General features: G+C 37.6%; 1 protein-coding gene across 1 annotated transcript in view; it reads left to right on the top strand.

The window, feature by feature from the left end:
* Positions 1–19,643, top strand: part of LOC121731492 — a 146,456-nt gene that overhangs the window by 113,627 nt on the left and 13,186 nt on the right. Inside the window, exons 15-20 of the mRNA XM_042120927.1 lie at positions 180–298; positions 838–926; positions 1,439–1,556; positions 2,273–2,370; positions 2,836–2,977; positions 3,491–3,611. Of these exons, the coding sequence (XP_041976861.1) occupies positions 180–298; positions 838–926; positions 1,439–1,556; positions 2,273–2,370; positions 2,836–2,977; positions 3,491–3,611 (687 nt within the window). The remainder of the gene's footprint in view (positions 1–179; positions 299–837; positions 927–1,438; positions 1,557–2,272; positions 2,371–2,835; positions 2,978–3,490; positions 3,612–19,643) is intronic.

The following is a 19,643-nucleotide window of genomic DNA, read 5'->3' as shown; positions in this document are numbered from 1 at the left end:
GTCGACAAGCTGAATGATAAACAAACCAGAACCAGAAAAATGACATCAGTGACCAACCCATAATGTCGTAATTTCGGGTTATAACGGCGCATTTCGACCTTTACTTTTTAGTAGACACCATATTTTAGTATCCATAGATTGATTTTCCATGAATTTATTCATACTATTTTGTTGTATAGCGTGTACGTCGATATATTGCTTCCTGTGCGGTCTGCACTCGGACTTCACGCTGGCGCGGATACTGTACGGCCAGCCGCAGGGCAACGCGCCCTACTTCCCGTGCCTACTCACGCATCAGGTAATACTAACATCCATCCAAAATAATATTATAAATGCGAAAGTGCGTCTGTCTGTCTGTTACCTATTCATGCTCAAACGGCTCAACCGATTTTGCTGAAATTTGGTATGGAATATGGATATACTTTGTGTCCCGGGATAGGACATAGGATACATTTTATACCGGAAAAATGTACATGAATTTTGGGGAAACGGAGTTGCGGGCACAACTAGTTATTATATAAACATTTCAGCTTAAGTCTTAACATCTAGTTTGCAATAAATAAGAATTTAATATAACTATGTTATCGATTAACTTTGATATAGTAGCGGACTTCTGCAACTGGATGCTGGAATAGATAAGTCAAGCTTATATAATATTAAAACGTGCGCTGGAATATAATTTTACTAGCGTTCTCATTACTGTGTTAATGTAAATCAACACTTATCAAAAATTTTCAAATATCGAATCCGAATATGCTCAAATAACTAATGATTAAAATACAATTAATTATTGTTACTAATATTGCTAGAAATATAAACATATTTATTTTATTTCAGAGTCATCCGAACGCGGAACAGTTGCGTGAAAATGGTTCTGCTCTAGTCTGTACATTTTGTTACCACTCGTTATTAAGCCAATGGAGAAGGTGAGGATTATTCGGTTACATTTTTTTTACTTTTCTTTTATTAGATTGGTTTTTAATAGCCAACTTGTAGCCAACAGCCCACAATAGCCAACAACAAATTGGTTTAGCAGTAGGTAACAATCGAATTGTTTAAACAAAAACCTTAATTTGGCTACCCAAATTAAGGTTTTTGTTATATATGAAATACCGGTGAACATATCCCTGCTTCGCTTGATAATTGAACGCACCTTGCTAGTAATATTTGATAATGATATTTTGATGATAATATTAATGACAGAGTAAACAGAGCTAACGAGTAGGCTGACTCAGAAGAGATCTCGTATTTATACGTTTGACGTAGTATGTCATATCGGCCGGCGCGCGCCGTTCTAATGCGTTACTCAGCATTGTGAAACATGTTGAAAGTGACCTGTGACAGTCGCGCCCAACTTGCGTATATTCGCCCGTTTGTTTGAAGTTGAGTTAATCCTTAGTTCTATCTACTCTGTTAATGATGTATATTTGTGACGTAGATACGAAGCGCTGGGCGGGTACCCGGCGGAGCGGCGCGTGTACAACACGCACGACTACCACTGCCATCTGTGCGGTATCAAGACTTATCGCAAGAGAGTGCGCGCGCTGCCTATTAAGGTAACATAACCTAACTTTTCTTTTAACTAAGTATAGTTTATATAAATGTTTACAGTCTCTAGTTTTGGCGCATGCGCCACAAAACCTCTTATTGCACATGTCCAAATCATGTCATGTCATGGCAACGCCACCAACAAGTTACTTAAACAGTTGGCGTAATCATGGCATGACATGATTTGGACATGCGCAATAAGACTTTTTTTTTCCGACACTCGGGAAAAACGATCGTTGCCGAACAATGACGAAAATTCCTATGCGCATTATAACTTTTGGAGCACTGTACCTCCTATGCTCTGTGGTCAAACTCCGTATATTATTATCGAAGCCTTATGGGGTGTATTATACCTATACTTTAATAATTTAAAATAACGAGCACCGAAATTCATACATGCCTCGATTCGCCTTTTGGACTTCCCACTCTTAAGGCTTCGGCCAAACCTACGCGTCAGTACCGCAGGACGAGAGCGGGACGCGGGACGGGAGCGTCTGCAACGCGAAACTTGTGTGCACACCTGCGCAACTACGGTGCGAAACCTTAGATTATATTACCGCTCTGCTGACGTGAACGCCCCGCGTTGCAGACGCTCCCGCTTTGGTCGCGTAGGTTTGGATAAGGCTTTAGTGGTTATGTCCACACCTTTTATCATGTCTTACCCATAACTTTAAACCCATGTTTATACGTGGATACGGTAATTTACGCATGTATTTTGTTACAGGAATTTCCATTTTTAATGCAGAGGCGAACGGAGAATTCATTATTATTAGAAAATGGCGATTACGCCGTAGTATGTTTAGATTGTTATGAAAGTTTAAGGTGAGCAAACCCTGTTTTCTTATATAAATTATAATTTAAATGTACATATTATTAAATATACATATTCTCTTATGTAAATCAATATAGAATTAAGACTGCAATAAGCGTTAACGGAACGAAACGCTACCTACGTTCCAAAAGCGCTGGCTATGCCTAGTTATTTTTGATCGCATACTAGTAGACTTTTGATTCTGACTATGCAAGTCTAATGTAGTGTCGATGATTGTACGTTCGAAGAAATTGGCTCCTATGCAGTTCACGGACCTACGTCATTTGGTCGGGTTATGTCACTTCAATACAAGTCGTGATCTGACCGCTAGGTTTGACAAAACGCGACCAAAATATGGAGGTCCGCCATATGCCTATGAATCAACTTCTTCGATGGTATCTATAGATATGACGTCATAATACTAGTAGCTAATATTTAAATTGGGACTGTACAAATATATCGATGTGTGTGCACAGAACGCAGGCGGCGGACTACGAGCGACGCGGCGTGCCGGCGGAGAAGCGCGAGTACAACTGGCTGCAGCAGCCGCCGCCGCCCGAGGACAGTGCCGACGTCACCATCGCGCGGCTGCCCTCCGGCGACCGCTCCGACAAGCTGGTGAGCGTTTGACGATATTGTGACACTCATCTATTCAGTAGGTAGTAATACAATCAAAAGCGACACGACACAAGATGTTCGTTATGCATACAGTATAGACTATAGAGCATGGTCCGGTCATGAATTGCGAAAGTAGAAATTGTCTAGTCTGTCGCAAATGTTCTTTTTCGCTCCGTATAAGGCACGTGATAAGAGCTCGATAACAATTTTTTCGTGCTCCAATGAAAATAACGAATTTCTACATGTTTGGTGATCGTACTTTAAGTATGAATTAAATACTATTCAATTAACACAACACGAAATATCATGCAACGCAACGAGTCGAATTGTTCGTGTATTGTACAAGGGCTTGCCGAACGGCAAAAAGCGATAACCATAGCTTAAGACTTAAGCTGTGGTGACTTAATACTTCAGCCTTACCTAAGTCATGGTTTCAGGTTTTTACCTAAGTTGTTGTTTTATGTTTCTATCCACACTATCTTACGTTGAATAATCGCTGGAATAAAATTGTAGTACGATCTGACGCAGATACCTCAGTCGCTGGTGATGTCGCGGTGTACGACGAAACGGAACAGCCCCAAACAGAACGCGCTCGCAGACAGAAGACTGCCCGCCAAAACGGATAAGGATACAGGTATGTCATTTGCCTATAGTCGATTCGCGTTAAAATGACTTAGGGCCGCGCTACACCGGAATGGCAGCGGCGAAAATTCTACGGCTGCCTGTGGCCGCTCGTGGCCGCCGGCGACCGCGATTTCTCAAGCGATAATATTATGTATTACATTAATGAAGATAAAGTTTAAAATCATATGACACTGAAAGTGCTCGCCTCGCTGCTGCTGCTATTCCGGTGTAGCGCGGCCCTTAAAGTTAAGAATCCTGGCAGGGTCGCCAGAAAATATGTGTTGTACGCGAATAATGTTTATTGACTGACTTATGGGATTACATTTATAGAAGACTAGCTGTTGCCCGCGACTTCGTCCGTGTGGACTTCAGTTTATAGCGCGCGATGTCAACAAAATTGGTGTCAAAAGCTTTTATTAAAAAAACCCTGGTACCTCTTAAATCAAAACAGCTGTGCAGTGTGCACGTAATATTTAATTTTTTTTAATTAAACTTTATATTTTATGCCAAATTTTTAAGCTTATTTAGCCCCCCAATTACACAACTTTACCCATAAACTATTTATCATTGATAGGTTTAAGGTTACGTCACTGCATAGATAAAGTACTGTTTTATTAAATAACGTAAAAAAAAAAATTACAATCGAAAAAAATCGAAAATCAGATATAAGATAATACCAACTCTTATAGAAAGACTTTTGGGCAAGCGTTAGCGCGATGTAGGAGACGCACGGCGACATCTATTTTTAATTTTTGGAACTAACTTAATTTGAACAAATTTACGCATTTTCACCCCCTTACAACGCTTTTTTCCAGTAAAAAAGTAGCCTATGTCCTTTCTCAGGCTTTAGACTATCTGTATACAAAATTTCATTACAATCGGTTTGGCAGTTTTGGCGTGAAAGCGAGACAGACAGACAGACAGACAGACAGAGATACTTTCGCATTTATAATATTAGTATAGATGAGGCACACACTACAATAACATTTGTCTATAGTCTATTCGCGTTAAAAGACAGTCAAGTCCCTTCAAACCTAACGTGATAACTGCTATGTCTAATTTCGTTTAATTTCCTTTTGCGGTTCGCGCCAATTTCATGCAAAGGGTGAACAAAAATAGGGCATGTTCTGATTCTTTAGTATGACAATTTGACTTATTATTTTGTCTGTGTATTGCCATTTCGTATCGCTAAAGGACCACAGAGAAATATTTATTAGGTCTCTCTTTGCTTTCGCACTCTACGACTTTTAAAGGTCTACCGTAGTAGGGCGGATAATGATAACATACTCGTCTAAGGCCATGCGTTATTCAGTAATTGCTTTATTCTAACGGGTTTTGCATCATATTATGATAATATTTTTATGTTATATTGTCTTGATAAATTAAATTAATCAAGACAATATAACATAAAAGACGTACATCTCGATAAATGAAAAGCTGTATAATGTACTCGTACGTTTCATATCAGAGCAAATGAAGAGACATGCTAACTGTCAAAACAGCCCTGTTTCTTGAGGCGCTATTATTAAATTTAGAAGTGAAAACATTTTTGAGACGAGTGTTGAACGTGTCGAGTGGTTTACATAACACGCCTTAAGCTATACGACATAGAACACGAATTGGCGTGCACGTGTTGTGTGTCTCGTCAAAGCGGGCGGTTAAAGGGAGGTGGATATCGCAACATATTGGTATTCCGTAGATATTTGGTGTGCGGTATAAGGGATAAGCGGAATAGTTTGCAAAAATATATTTTTTTACTTTGCTGTCGTCTCAGTGTACGTATGAATTGAATTTGTCCTATTTTTACATTTAAACCACTTGAAGACAAGTTAAGTTATTTTTTTTGATAAACTAATAATAGTTTAAAAAAGATGCAGTTAGTTACTTCTTTCGCTTTTTACTTATTTCCTTACAGTAATTTGAAACTGAATTCGTTATCTCAAATATCGGTTATAATATTATGATACTTTACAAATTGATCGTGCACTAGCGAGACTGTCTGATGTATAGAGACGAGATTCCTACCTCCAACATATTATACAAAAGTAGACTCAATAGGTTATTATAAATGTTTAAATGATCAATTTATAGATTTCAGGAGTTTTTGACACACAACTATTTTTAATTTACACGACACTCGACGCTACTTACTTGTGCCAAATGTAAAGTACGATATGTGAATTGATTCGCTGTAGCGCTCCCACGCCGAGATGTATTCTATTTCACGTATTCCCCGTACGTTGTTACACCAATATACCAAACTCTTCGAGGTCAATAAGCGGCATTTTGCTGCGTAATACGCGCGACAATGTATTAGAATATTCTTTCTTAGTTTTGTAAATCTTCAATGTATTACGCGCCTTTAAAAATGTTTGGCTAAAATTTCTGGTCTGGTCTTGTATTTAGCATAATAGACCATTGTAACAGAATATAATACTCTTGTCTTTATAATAATAATTATTTATCACTAATATTACAATCTTGTAACTCTTGTTAGACTAATCTACGCTCTAGGCACTGCGTAGCATCTCGTAGCACTTCGTAGCACGTCTACGAATATAATAGAAGTGTATTTAGTTGCGGCTACAAAAATCTCTCATGCAATTTTCTACGCATATTCTGTTTTGGCTATAGCTATAGCAATAATAATATTCGCTTAAGACATTAAATTTAATTTGATACAAAAAAAATGTAAAATATTTTTTTAGTTGGCAAGTTGGCGTGATGCAGGTTTATAGTTTGTCGCCGCTTTTAAGCCCACGTATAAATTACGTTTTATCCGCACAAACTTTTAAAGGTAAATACAATTTTAAATTGCCACGCTACGGGAGCGTGGGGGGAAGACTGCTGGCGTGTTAAAAGTTTGCGCCAGCAACGTTTAGTTTACTACGTGTTGTGCACTTAGTGCTGCAATAAAACATCTAGTAGTACGTATATAGCTTAAAAAGGTGTAAAAGATGGATGTTGTATCAACGCCGAGAAAAGCAAGTACTAGTAATTGTAAATAAGTACTTACTATCAGAGAATGCGATTCACAGGCATTTATTTGAATATAACGTTAGCCGTAACAATTTAGCTTGGTCAGATTAGATTTTATGGATAATATTATCTACATATACATTTTGCTCAAATAAGTATCTCCTTTTTATTTTATTATAGTAACGTATTGCTATGTACCGCAGTATTTCATGAAGGATTGTAGAGTAATAAATCAAAGTGCAATATTGGGCGGTGTATAAACAGGCTGGGTTGGCGGGTGGCAGCGGGGTTTGTTCAGCCGTATCGCTGAAGTCGGATTGTGACGGCCACTCCACTTGAGTGCAGCTCTACCGTAGTGATGAGCGTGCAGTGGTACTAACGAGTATCGATAATTTACACTAAGATGAAAGATGTCGATAACATGATTATGAAATACAATTTCATGATCACTTTCATAACAGTGTAATTTATTACACAATACGGTAAAAGTTAAGTATTTAAAAGTTCAGTCAATTTAATAATATTTTTCATTACAACAATGACAACGAGGAATATAGTAATAAAAAATATTATGACTATGCTGAACAGTTTTCGATTGCTTGAAATTTGAAAACTAAGTATGCGAAATGTGCATTGAAAGTGCAGTGAACAATTGAAAATGTAGCTTCATTTATAATATTCCACTAAGCTAAAATATGAAGCTGGTATGACGTCAGGGGTTACTATCATTAATTTTGTATGCAGGCTCGGGGAGGTTGAAAGGAAAGATGTCGTGAATATCTCAATGACTAAATTAATTACTACTTAGCTTGAAATTATAAAGAGAAGCGAGGCACACGCGATCTACGCTGACTTTTATAAAATTAAAAAAAAAACTAGATTTCATATCGACGTTTAAGAAACATTTTATCGATACCACTTGTTATTTGGCTCAGCGGCCCTCACTAGCGTCTTTGTTTGGTGGCGGAGTGATGTTCGGCGATACTCCCCTTTGTCTTTGTTTAGCGTCCACAGCGCTGTACCAGATTTTATCCCGCGACGAGGGCTCCCCGACTTTTTGTTTCGCTTTTAAACTGTGACATCGTTATTTTAACCACTTTGTGGCAGCAAAGTTGTATTAAGTACTGTTTTTTATTATGACTTGTGTACAAAATATATTGTGAATGCGAATGTCGGGTCGGTTGGGTTGTTGAGTGGGTTTTAATGGATTTTTGATGAAATTGAAATCCGATTTTTCTGTTATTTATTGTTAAATCTTCAGAGTGATGAATATAAAATTGCATATATTATAATATTTGTGCGAGGCATTGTACAGATAATTTCTTTGACACTTAATGCTAACAATATATTAACGCTCAAAAAGAAGATAACTATATTTTGAGCTGTACTTACAAACAAAAAAAATTCTTACACCGAATTTCCTACCGTTATGTCCACAGCCTTACCTCAGTAGCGCCTGCGCAGTGGCCGCGCCGGGATTATTTGCCGACAATAGCGTGTAGAGGTTTATTTTTACACCCCCGCCTCCCCCCTCCTCACGCCTCGCCCCTCCCCCTCTCGCCCCGCCAATCCCCCGCCCTCGCCCGCCGTAAGCCTCTTATGCGCGGACTCGATTTATGCGAATTAACTCCGGATCCGGATATCGGTAGCTTTAATAACATTTTAACTGGCCCTTTAATATTTTAAATTAAATTTTATCGACCGTGAACCGTGGCTGCGATGTACATTTAGTTGTCGATCCTAGCGACACAGGAGATTAAAGGAGAGGAAAGCCCGTCTTTAAAAAAATTACATTTAGCTTTTCATCGAGATTGGATGTCATCTTGTCATCTTAACTTTGGACGTACTTTGCAATCTATCTTCGTTCGATAAATTAAGATTACTTTTCAAACATTTTCTAAATTTCAAAGTCTAAAGAGTACGTCTTATATTTGTCGATAACATTTGCTAAGAGCCGTGTTTATATAACAAACAAACAAAGAATATATTTAGTACCAGCGAAATGGAGACAATACGGTCGGTGTAGTTTGGGCACGGGATGTGTCAGCGGAGATCACGTCTCACGGAGATGCATTAGACGGCTCGCTTTACGACCCAACCTCGCGCGCGGGGCGATTCACAGGCGGTAGCGGTTTTGAGAAATGAGAGATTTGGCTCCTGAGTAATGGGCAAAATTTACTGTTGATTTATTAGCGGTGAATACACTATGATAAATCAGGGTGCTCTGAATCTTTTTGCTGTAGGAGATGGGATTTTGGGATAGAATTCGACTAGAGGTTTACGTTCAATTTTATTTGGCTGAAAATAATATGACAGTCTTTTTAGGGCCAAGCATTCTGCAATCCATTTTTTGCAGATTTTCGCCAGTCGCTCACACCTTGCCGCCCGAGCATCAGGTTCGCGTTCAGTTTTATTGGGCGACGTGAATAATTTAGAGGGGCTCGGGCTAATGGGGTCGTGGGCGGGCCAACCTTCACGCACGCTTACGTGCCCGCCCGGAAGGGAAATCGCACGGCAACGCGGACGCGGGCGCGGGGGCGGACGGTAATAGAGCTGTTGCCAACAAAAGGGATTGTGTTTTGTATGTGTGATATTTGCTTTTTTGAAAAGTTATGACGGTGTTCGAGGTTCCTTCTATCCTTGATAGGTTATGTAGGAGTTACAGTATTTTGTAGAGCTACCTTTCTAACAGCTGTTTAGACTGTTTAGACAAGCCAAGCGACTTGTCAATCTTTTAGACTCGGATCCTTCCAAGGACAGTAAATCTCCAATTTAACTCTATCATGTTTTAAAAACTTACTGGTATACATACATCGAGTAAAACTGTTCAAATTAAAAATGTTCGTGGATTTTCCCTGTAACTCCGCAACCCTATTATGATCACATGGCGCGTGGTTCCGTGGTGTGAGTGTGACCGCTATCGAGACCCCGTGTCCGTGTTGGCTTAGACGCCTGCTGGCCTCTTTACGAGCGTTTAATCTTTAGGTGTTGTTCGTGGGGGCGCGGTTCCATTGTCGGTACTCGGTGATAAATATTGTCTTACAATTGTGATATATTTTTAACTGGTAAAGCCCATATTGACATAACGATGAGAATATCAATTATCAATATCAATACCACAGACTGGCACAAGTAGTAGCTGTAGTTATCTTTTTAGCACTCTTGACAACAATAGGGAAAAAGACTTCTGGTGCGAACTCTTGTTCACCACGAAAACTTGATTCTGTCAGAATTTTTGGTCACCATCATGTTCACGATAAAATCAACGCAGTATTTATCAAATTATCGTGACGCAGTAACGCCGTGCAATGGAAACGCTGATACATGACGCATGCGCTGTGACGCGCGGTGCTTCAGGGCGATGGGTCTCGCTTTGTGCTGTCCTCACATTTCTCAAATGAAAAGTCCTCCGTCACTGAATTGCTTTCGATGCTGCAAGCTATAGGCCATAGGGATTTTTTATGTAAATATTACAATGAAAATACGAAACATGGATGCCCAACATTTTAATTATACGACACAAAAAGATTGTAAAGTTTTTATATGGCAGAAAAAGATTGCATAAAAGTACCGCACTATGCTTTCAAGAAAGAATCGAGATCTGGCAGATGGAGTACTCGTTACTGAACACACAGCTTATAAATTGAAAATAAATTAAAGCGGCCGCCCGCCAGCGCTAGATTTATGTAAAATTGGCAAACTTCGACAATTTACTGCAAAAGTAGAGATGCGAAAGAAATGCGACATCGAATCTTTTCTGTTGGAAACTTTTAAAATATACATAATATATTTGTACTGTAAGATATCAAACCACGATTGTCTTAAAGAAGTGTGTAGAGAGACTATTTTATTTAATAAATAGGTTCAACATTTAAAGTATGAATTATAAACAAAATACATTTCATTGTAACGTTATGTTAACGTTATGTATTCTCACAGTTTTATTACTGTTCAGAAGTTATTGCTTTTTCATATCATGTAAAATTAACATTGCAGTTTATCAAAGCAGCGTTTTTATCTTCCACGGCTACGGGCATTGTTAAAGTTTTTCAACGTTTTTACATTTATACCACTTGAAGGCAACCGCGGCATAAATAATTTATTTTCAAGTTGGCCACGAGCGCCGACTCTGTAGACGCTACACCGGAATTATTCACGTCGACTGTATTCGCCAAATGCATACTTGTTACTTGTGACTAGGGATGGCGCATCAGTTATCGATACTTTGGTTTTCTGTTGTACAATATTTTAATGTCGTATGAGCATGGGCTCTCGTTTACTGATGTTTAGGTACTAAATAATCTTAAAAGTTCTATTACAAAAACGATCACGTGCATTCGTTTATTATGAACTATTTAATTTTATATTACATCGCAATTTAAACGTGTGCCATTTTAAATGGTAAATTAGATAAGTAATTTAGAAATATAAACTGTTACAAAAAACGAACATGTTAAGGTATTTAGATCCTTAATAAAATAATAATCGGTAGGATTTGTCCACACTCCACATCCCTACTCCGCCCCGGGCGAAGGCAGAAGTTAGCTCGTGATTAGCAGACTACAGTTCCCGCTCTGTCGCTCCCGCCGACCTACCTAACTAGACGAACTCGTGCTCTATAGTGTTGGGACTTTCATAAGTTTTTTATCGATAAATGTAATAAAATAAAAAAGGTTTTAAATTATTATCGCTATGGACAAGCTTAAATCAAAATATGATTTGCTAAAAAATAGATATGAATGGATCTAAATATGGTTGTGTTTGATTGTCAGATTTCAAAAATGATATAAAATTTCAAGTAAAACAGGTTTTTCAAAAATAATTTCTTACACTACTTCAAAACAATTAGGTCTGGTAAGATTATTGCTTTTTACTAAACCATCGCCACCCCAAAGCATTATGTTACACTCCAATCGTCAAAATATTGACGCGTGAAATATGAGTCACATCCCTACAAACAATTTCACCGGCAGCGCCTGTGAGTGTCTCCCCCGGCCGCGGTCGACCCGGCTATGCGAACAATATAAAAGATTTCTACGCTCAGTTATTTAACTTTGACGACTTCGATAGTTTCGAATTAAGATCGGCATTGACTCGGATTACTTCGGTAACTACTGTCGATGGATGAAATGGGTATTGTCAGGGTACTTGGAATTATCAGGATCTATTTCAACATAATAATGTACCTCTATCTCTAATACAATAAAGGCAAGTAGAATACAGAAGAACAAATAATATAATCTCATACAAGGCTTAATCAAAGTCTCTAAATTCCTCCCCTAATGTCTAGTGACTGTCAGTAAAATGCTATCATTACGTTCCCTTTCTCATTATTTCCTATTTGTTCCTCATCGTCAACATTTAAGGCATAAATATCATCCGCTACTCGTTAAATTTTACCAGCGCCATCCACGCTTTTCGTTCATTTCCATGACAAATAGCCAACAAATCTGAGATTGGTTGATAAGACGTATTAATGTGGCGTTTAACCGCTCCGTGGGGAGGGTTTGCGACGAAAATACGCAGCGGTGACGCTTGACGGCGGCGGTGCACAGTGGGTTAAAGTAGCTACTGAATTTAGCACTTGACTATTTTTAGCCCACTTCAAAAAAGGAGGTTATCAATTCGACCCGTTTGTATGTATTGTTTACAGAACTGCCCAGTTTTCGGATATGTTAGTATAGACTAACATCTAACTAACATATACGAATAGTATCAACGTCTGAACAAATGTGTCTCAAAAGTGTATGTATGTTTTATGTTTGTGTTCGCATACCTCCGGAACTACAAGTCCGATTTCATTTCATAAAAATCGGTTCAGTAGTTTTTGAGATGGGGAATTTTAATTCTTAATTTCGTACAATTTTGAAGTCGGTTTTTTTTAATACTGTTATTCAAAATTTTCAAATCTCTATTATTAAGCTATTTCCAACCACTGTGTAGCGGTGGTGGCGCTCGGCGACGGCGGTGGCGCGCTATGATTAGTGTTGGAGGGCGAGCGGCTAATGCGATCGCACCCCGACCGATACTCTACCCTCACATAGAGTTATGAGTCTGGTAGATGTGGCGTGAAAATTTTAAAGCAAAATTTAGAGTCGAGTATTTTTATTATATTAGTTGATAAAGACTTCTGTATGTAGGTCTGCTGTTTCTTGTCGATAAGGTAAAGACCGTGGGTATATACCCAAGAAGATGGATCTAACTGGTGTCACCAATATAAAACTTGTACTCTAATTGTCAAGTAAATACTTGACAAGTTCTATAACCTATAGTTTCTGCGCATACACTTTATAAACGTCACTCCTATAAAATAATTAGAATGTTTAAAGTATTCTGTAGTTATTTGTATTACATAACCAAAATCAAGATGGGACAAAATATTATGTAGTATCTTGTATGAAATTTATAAGGTTTCTCTAAAAGATAAGTCGTGTTCAAAAATTTACAAGCTCTATGTAAATCGAAGGCGCATGCGTTGACCCGAGTGGTTAGTAGGGATAACACGGCGTAGCTAACAGCTACCGAGTATGTACTAGGGGTGTACTCGTCTCGCTATACATGTCGATATGTCGGCCGTCTCGGCCCGCCTGTGTGAGGTGAATTCACTTGAACTCCGCACTGATTTATTTATGTCCTGCTACAATGTAGTTTTCATCTATACTAATATTATAATTCTGCAGAGTTTGTTTGTTTGTTTGTTTGAACGCGCTAATCTCAGGAACTACTGGTCTGATTTAAAAAATTCTTTTACTGTTGGATAGCCCATTGATCGAGGAAGGCTATAGGCTATATTTTATCACGCTAAGACTAATAGGAGCGAAGAAATAGAGGAAAATGTGGAAAAATGGGGGAAATTATATGAAAGGGCTCTAACAATCCGCGTATTAATATACGCATTCAATTGAAAATAGTTGACAGGATTGATGTTTCATAATTAATCCGAGGAAAACTAAAATTAAACATTTCATAATACAATATCACTCAAAGTCGCAATTCCAATCGTGCAGATCACAATCAATTTATTTAATTGCAGTAATTTACTAGCGATAGCTACGGATTAAAATATAATGGCATAATGGTGGAGATAATAAACGCTGACTTCTCTCAGTTTGACTGCACTGCTGCATTCACTCGATATCAGTAAACAGACTACGTTTCGGCTTGCCGTTGTTCCGACGGGATGTATTATTAAATGGCATACACTAGTGTTGGGAATATATACTTTTTATCGACTGTTTGAAATATTATATTTTGAATACGGGTAACAAGCTATTACAATCGGCTAATAATTAAATCGACTTTATTTGCATAGAAATAAAATATATTATACGCAAGTATTAATTATGTTTAAATTTTATTTTCTTTCTCTAGTTACATGTTGGTGTTATATAATATTAATTAGTATATAATGGTGAATTTATCAAATTTATCAAATGTATTGACAACACGGAAGGGCGCTGAAAAAGACTTTTTTTGTTATGAAATAAGGGGGCAAACGAGCCAACGGGTCACCTGATGGAAAGCAACTTCCGTCGCCCATGGACACTCGCAGCATCAGAAGAGCTGCAGGTGCGTTGCCGGACTTTTAAGAGGGAATAGGGGAGGGTAGCGATGGCAAGGGAAGGGAATAGGGGAGGGTAGGGAAGGGAATAGGGTAGGGGATTAGGCGTCCGGTAAACTCACTCACTCGGCGAAACACAGCGTAAGCGCTGTTTCACGCCGGTTTTCTGTGAGAACGTGGTATTTCTCTGGTCGAGCCGGCCCATTCGTGCCGAAGCATGGCTCTCCCACGTATAGATATTTATTATAAAATATGACAAACCGTCCAGTACAGTTAGTTCCCGAACCGGTGGTAGGCATCTTAGTTTCGACCTTCTTTCTACGACATTCAAAAAGTGTATTCATGATACCTATTTTAAATAAAAATATATTTTATTACAGTTTTATTTATAAAATATACAAAAAGGGAGGTTTTTTTTATCAATATCGAATATCGATATATTATAATTTGAGGTGACATCCCTATCAGATGAACGCAACAGGGCATTTTCAAAAAAATGTGTACCCCCTGATTTTGCCTTGTCCCTCGACTTTGTTAATTTATTTTGTTGAGATAAATAACTTTTAACAGAATATATTAATTTAAGTGAAAAAAGTATATGTTTAAATACATATATAAATTGTCGTCTTGTTGTTACTTTACTAAATAAAAAAAATACGAAGGTTTTAAAGTATTGAAAACCATCAAATATACCTGTCCCCTTCCCAACTAAGATGAGATAATGATTGATTTTAAAAAATATCCAGTATTTGAAGTGATTTCTATACATAATTTGAAATCTCAAAAGTCAAATGTATCAGCTGAAAGTATCAATTATATATTTTTATATGTAATTTCTTTTAAAAATTAATTTGAATTTAAAACGAAAATTTTAGTCTTCCGGAAGATTCCGCTTTGTGACCGCTCGTTTTTGCAAATATTCTTCTAATACTAGAAATTATTCGGCACGATCTGGCAAAACAACGTATGTTCTTCATCGATAGGTACGTCTTTTTGTTTTTACTGGCAAACTAACTAGTGAAAAGCGCGGAAATGTTGTTGAAGTGCAGGTGTTTCAATTTCTTTGTTCAGGTATGTGACCAAGTTTTACTGTTATTAATCACTTTTCTTTCATTATTGTTATTGTTTACACATTGCAAAACTTGTATAGTATTTGATACCAAAAATGTATTTGTGCTAAATAAGATGGTTAATTTTTAAACAATTTAAAACAACAAGCAGGTAGCATTACGTGACCTCCGTTGGGTGACTTTTTCTACGGTCATTTTTGATATTATCAGGAAAATGCCTTAAATTCCGCGTTCTTTTTTGTTTTTTTGTTTAATAAACTATATTTCCTATTACATTAAAGAAAAAAATTATAGAAAAAAAGAAAAAATTGACATAAAAATTAAAATGAAATTTTATACCCTGTACACGTTTTTCTGAAATTGCCCAACAGCCGGTAGCGTCCGTGTAAATTGGCTCCCGTCACACTGATATACCTCCGGCGTTATTTAACGTTTCTCCGACGGCATAATGTATCAATTTAACTTTTTACTAATTAATGCGGTTAAATAGTCCTCGTCTATGGCTAAGGGTATGTGACAACTGGGATGGCATCTGTGTCCTGTGATATTTAGTAAGATTTAATTGTTATAATATGAATTTAATAAGGTTTAGTCAGATTAGAAAATGTTTTTGTAAAAAAATATTCAATAATAGTTTAATATACTACGAATTTTATTTTTACAACGTAAAAAAATCTCTACAGCCGAACATATGACCTCCTCCTTTTTGGAAGTCGGTTAATTATACGTTATTCTACTCCCTCTTAAGTTAAGTAAACAGATAAGGAAGTTATTCCTAACAATATGATTAGCATAATCCTGGTAATGTTTCTCTATAATACAGGGAAACAATATCGGGATATTGAAGACGGTGGGATTCCACTTTCCAGAAAACGTTCGAGAGCTATATAAAAAAACAAACGAACAGTAGTTGGAAAGATGTAGAGCTATAAAAATATTTGAACGTTTAAAATGTCCGTAAACAAGTGCATCGGGCATCGGCGTCGATTTGACTGGGAGCTATTTATACTGCCCCGAGCGCGTGCCGACGTAATCGCTTCACCGGCGCGGGGCAAATCTCATTTTTATTAAGGGAAGCAATGTGGAAAGAGTGGAAATGACACTGCACCGCGGACTTCCGACCCCTGCACACTTGTACAGGTGTCTGTAATGCCGCGCACTCCAATTAGAACTCTCGTACGTTACAGTAGAGTTTATATTTAAATGATGAGCGGGGGCCGAAACGCGCACGCGCCTTTCATCGGACGCGTTGTACAGTCGTGGTTGAAACACTGCGATGTTCGGCCGCGTTATCGCAGTAGTGTTGTGATTTTGTCGATATTATGTCGAGTTTACTGTGAGTTGTAACCGAACTTATTTTGTCAAGTGAATAAAAACCATGTGATAGTGAGTGTGTATGTTTAGTGTCAAATTAAATTTTATATTTTCGATTTTGATAATAATTTCGAGCGTAAATTTTAATATTTTTTGAAAATAAATTAAAAATAATTATCCATAAAGCATAATGATTAATGTCATATACAAAAAGTTAAAACAGAAAATTATATTTCATAGATATTACATAGGCTAGTAGGATGTTGTTGTAAAAGCGATCACCGTCAGTGTTTGACTTGTGCCGTGTCGGGTTGTGGAGTGCTAGCAGGCAGGGTATATGTTTTAATAATGGGGGTATTAGCTACGACGCCCTGTCGCACACTTGGGGCGCGTTGACTACAAATTGTTTCACTTACGGACAAGTAACAAGTAGTGGAAGAAAATTTTGGTAAAATACCTAATTATACCGATAAGACTATGGAGATGTGATGGAGAACCATTTGTGCTTTTCTCTCTTCTGTAGCATTCGTTATTAGGATACAGACGTGTCACCAGTCGTGATTGATAATGTGCAGAAAATAAAGGGGAATGCAAAGTGGGATTTTTTTTGCGGGAGAAGAATTAAACTACGATAAATACATCTATAGCTGAAGTAACATAAAAATTAGTTTCCAAATCTTATAATACGAACAACATCAGCATAAAATCTGAATGTCTGTAACAAACCTTATAAGCTCCACAAAAGATCCGTAACAATAAATACAGGAGTAATATTAAAGAAATCCCCTCACAATAATTTATAAACACGGTACCTTTGATATGGTAAACTCTTTGATCTGATAACGACCCGCACAATGAGGTGACCGCGCCGATCCCTGAATCAGGATTATCTTTGTTTGCAAAATCCAACTGTACTCATACATTTCATCCAATACCGCTTTTTATTATAGTTATGGCATTCTTGGTATCTTATCTTCCAATCAAAGATACGATCCGTAAAGTCTACATTGTTGTATATTCCTAAGCACATACTGTGTGTAGAGCTGAATAGCCTTAACGTGTACAGTGTAATCTAATTCATTAGGCGATTTGCATTAATTAGGAGCTGGATTACGCTCTGCAGTGCGATACAGACGAAAATCATATTGTGTAATGTGTACAGTTGGATTATTGTTTACAATATTGTTCATTCTTCTTTCGATGTCCTTGTTTTATGTAGCATGATAATATTATAAAATATATTTTTATATAATATAATAAAAATTAAGACACCATAAAAAAGTTAAAATATAAATTTTCTACATATTTGGTTATTTATTTGCGCACGAAGATAAAAATGCCGCACTAGACTGAAGAATAATGCTCGTATCTAGACACCGCCGTTAAATCACACACTGACAGCACAAAACCGTGATGAAATGTTTCAATGTGGCCACAAAGAGAACATCGATATATTCTCATCCGTCACGGGGACATCACTAATTCAACATGGTATGCTTTATTGCAAATACCACTACACTACAATAAATAAAAGTTAGGGGAAAGATTTCATAACTTGGTACTCTTTCGATTCTTAAATATTTGTAGGCTTAGCTTAATAAATGTATAATAATAAATTTAAGATATTAAAACGTACATATATACGTACATTAATTATAGTTTATTTTGTTAGGGCAGCTAGGGCTTAGCTGGATTTAGATAAAATCATGTTGTTCTGTTTTCAGTCTTGTAAATGAACCATCATAATACGGTATCTGAGTTGCTATGACAAAGTTTAGTGATGTGTGTATATCGATAGTGTCGGTGATGTGTTTGTGCGACTAGTGCAAAATGGATTATCGGGCGCCGCATCCGATGATGAGCGCTGGGGCGCCCTACTACCCCCACCCAGGTAAATGTTTAAATTGATTTTATGTAGTGCATATCATTCAGGATACGTGGTGCAAAAATATGAGTATGGGGACGTCAATGACGTCATATTAATTGTAACTACGACTCAGCTCATTAAGTTAGTAGAGTATTTACTTTACTAATTAATGAGATCTGGCTAATATAATGCATTTAGAAGTATACTTCACGCGCGCGTACCGAGGAATTAAAGGTATTGTTACAAAAGAAATGCACAAAATGGAAAAAGCCGTTTCAGAAAAATCTCTTCCTGAATATACATTCGTCTAAACGCCCGAGGCGAATCATAAAACTTCACATGATTTTTTTAATGTAAGTTATTAATTTTGTGACTAGCCTCGTTATTTTACCATTTACTATCATCGATAATATTGACCGTTCCCAGTACATGCCTAGTGTGGTAGAGACGGGTTAATTGGCGCATCGCGGGATGACTTCGACGCGCCGGAGCGGAGTGATTGATGGCCCACCACTCGGAATACTGCACCTACATCTATAAATATTCCAGACGCATTTGCCTAAGTACGAGTAAAATACGACCATTTTTAATGCTGTCTAACGTTGGTTGGTTCGGTTAAAGCGTAATTCCACAGAAGATACGATTGCCGCATTAAATCATTCATTTTCAAACTGGCGGTCACTAAAATAGCTATCCTAGTCGATGACTATTTCGTTTTTTTATTCATCAGATATGACGATAAATATAGTTCCACTGATTAAACTTAACATTATCGATGATAGAGTCTCGTTGGATATGCCAAGTACCAGAAGCGATGGCAAATATTTGAACATACCGAAACGTCTGACAGGCTGAAGATGTGATGTATGGCTGTCCCAATAGTGATTGCGTCTCTCATGATGATGGTTACACCTAGTGTATATCTCTACTAGAATTTAGAAATAAATCTAGTTCCACCTATGAAGGAAGTGATGGCAAATCTTGTAACTGCGACTCAACTTGAACCCACCGGTGTGTGACGGGCTGAACTGACTGAAGATGATTGCAGCAGTAGATAGCGCTATTAGCACATCCAAACGACTCTTAATATAACGGTTTCCCTTTTTAAATAATGAAGAAACAAGGAAGCAATCTAGTTACATCTATCGACCTTATCAAATCTAGTTACCTATTGAACCTGCCGGCGTGTGACGGGCTGAAGATGTCGTGATGGATGGCAGCAGCAGACAGCGCTATTAGCACGGCCGTGAT

This window comes from Aricia agestis, chromosome 1 (assembly GCF_905147365.1).
Source record: "Aricia agestis chromosome 1, ilAriAges1.1, whole genome shotgun sequence".
Taxonomy (NCBI): domain Eukaryota; kingdom Metazoa; phylum Arthropoda; class Insecta; order Lepidoptera; family Lycaenidae; genus Aricia; species Aricia agestis.
Note: the sequence above shows the minus strand (reverse complement) of the source record. Positions and strands in the feature narration are given on the sequence as shown.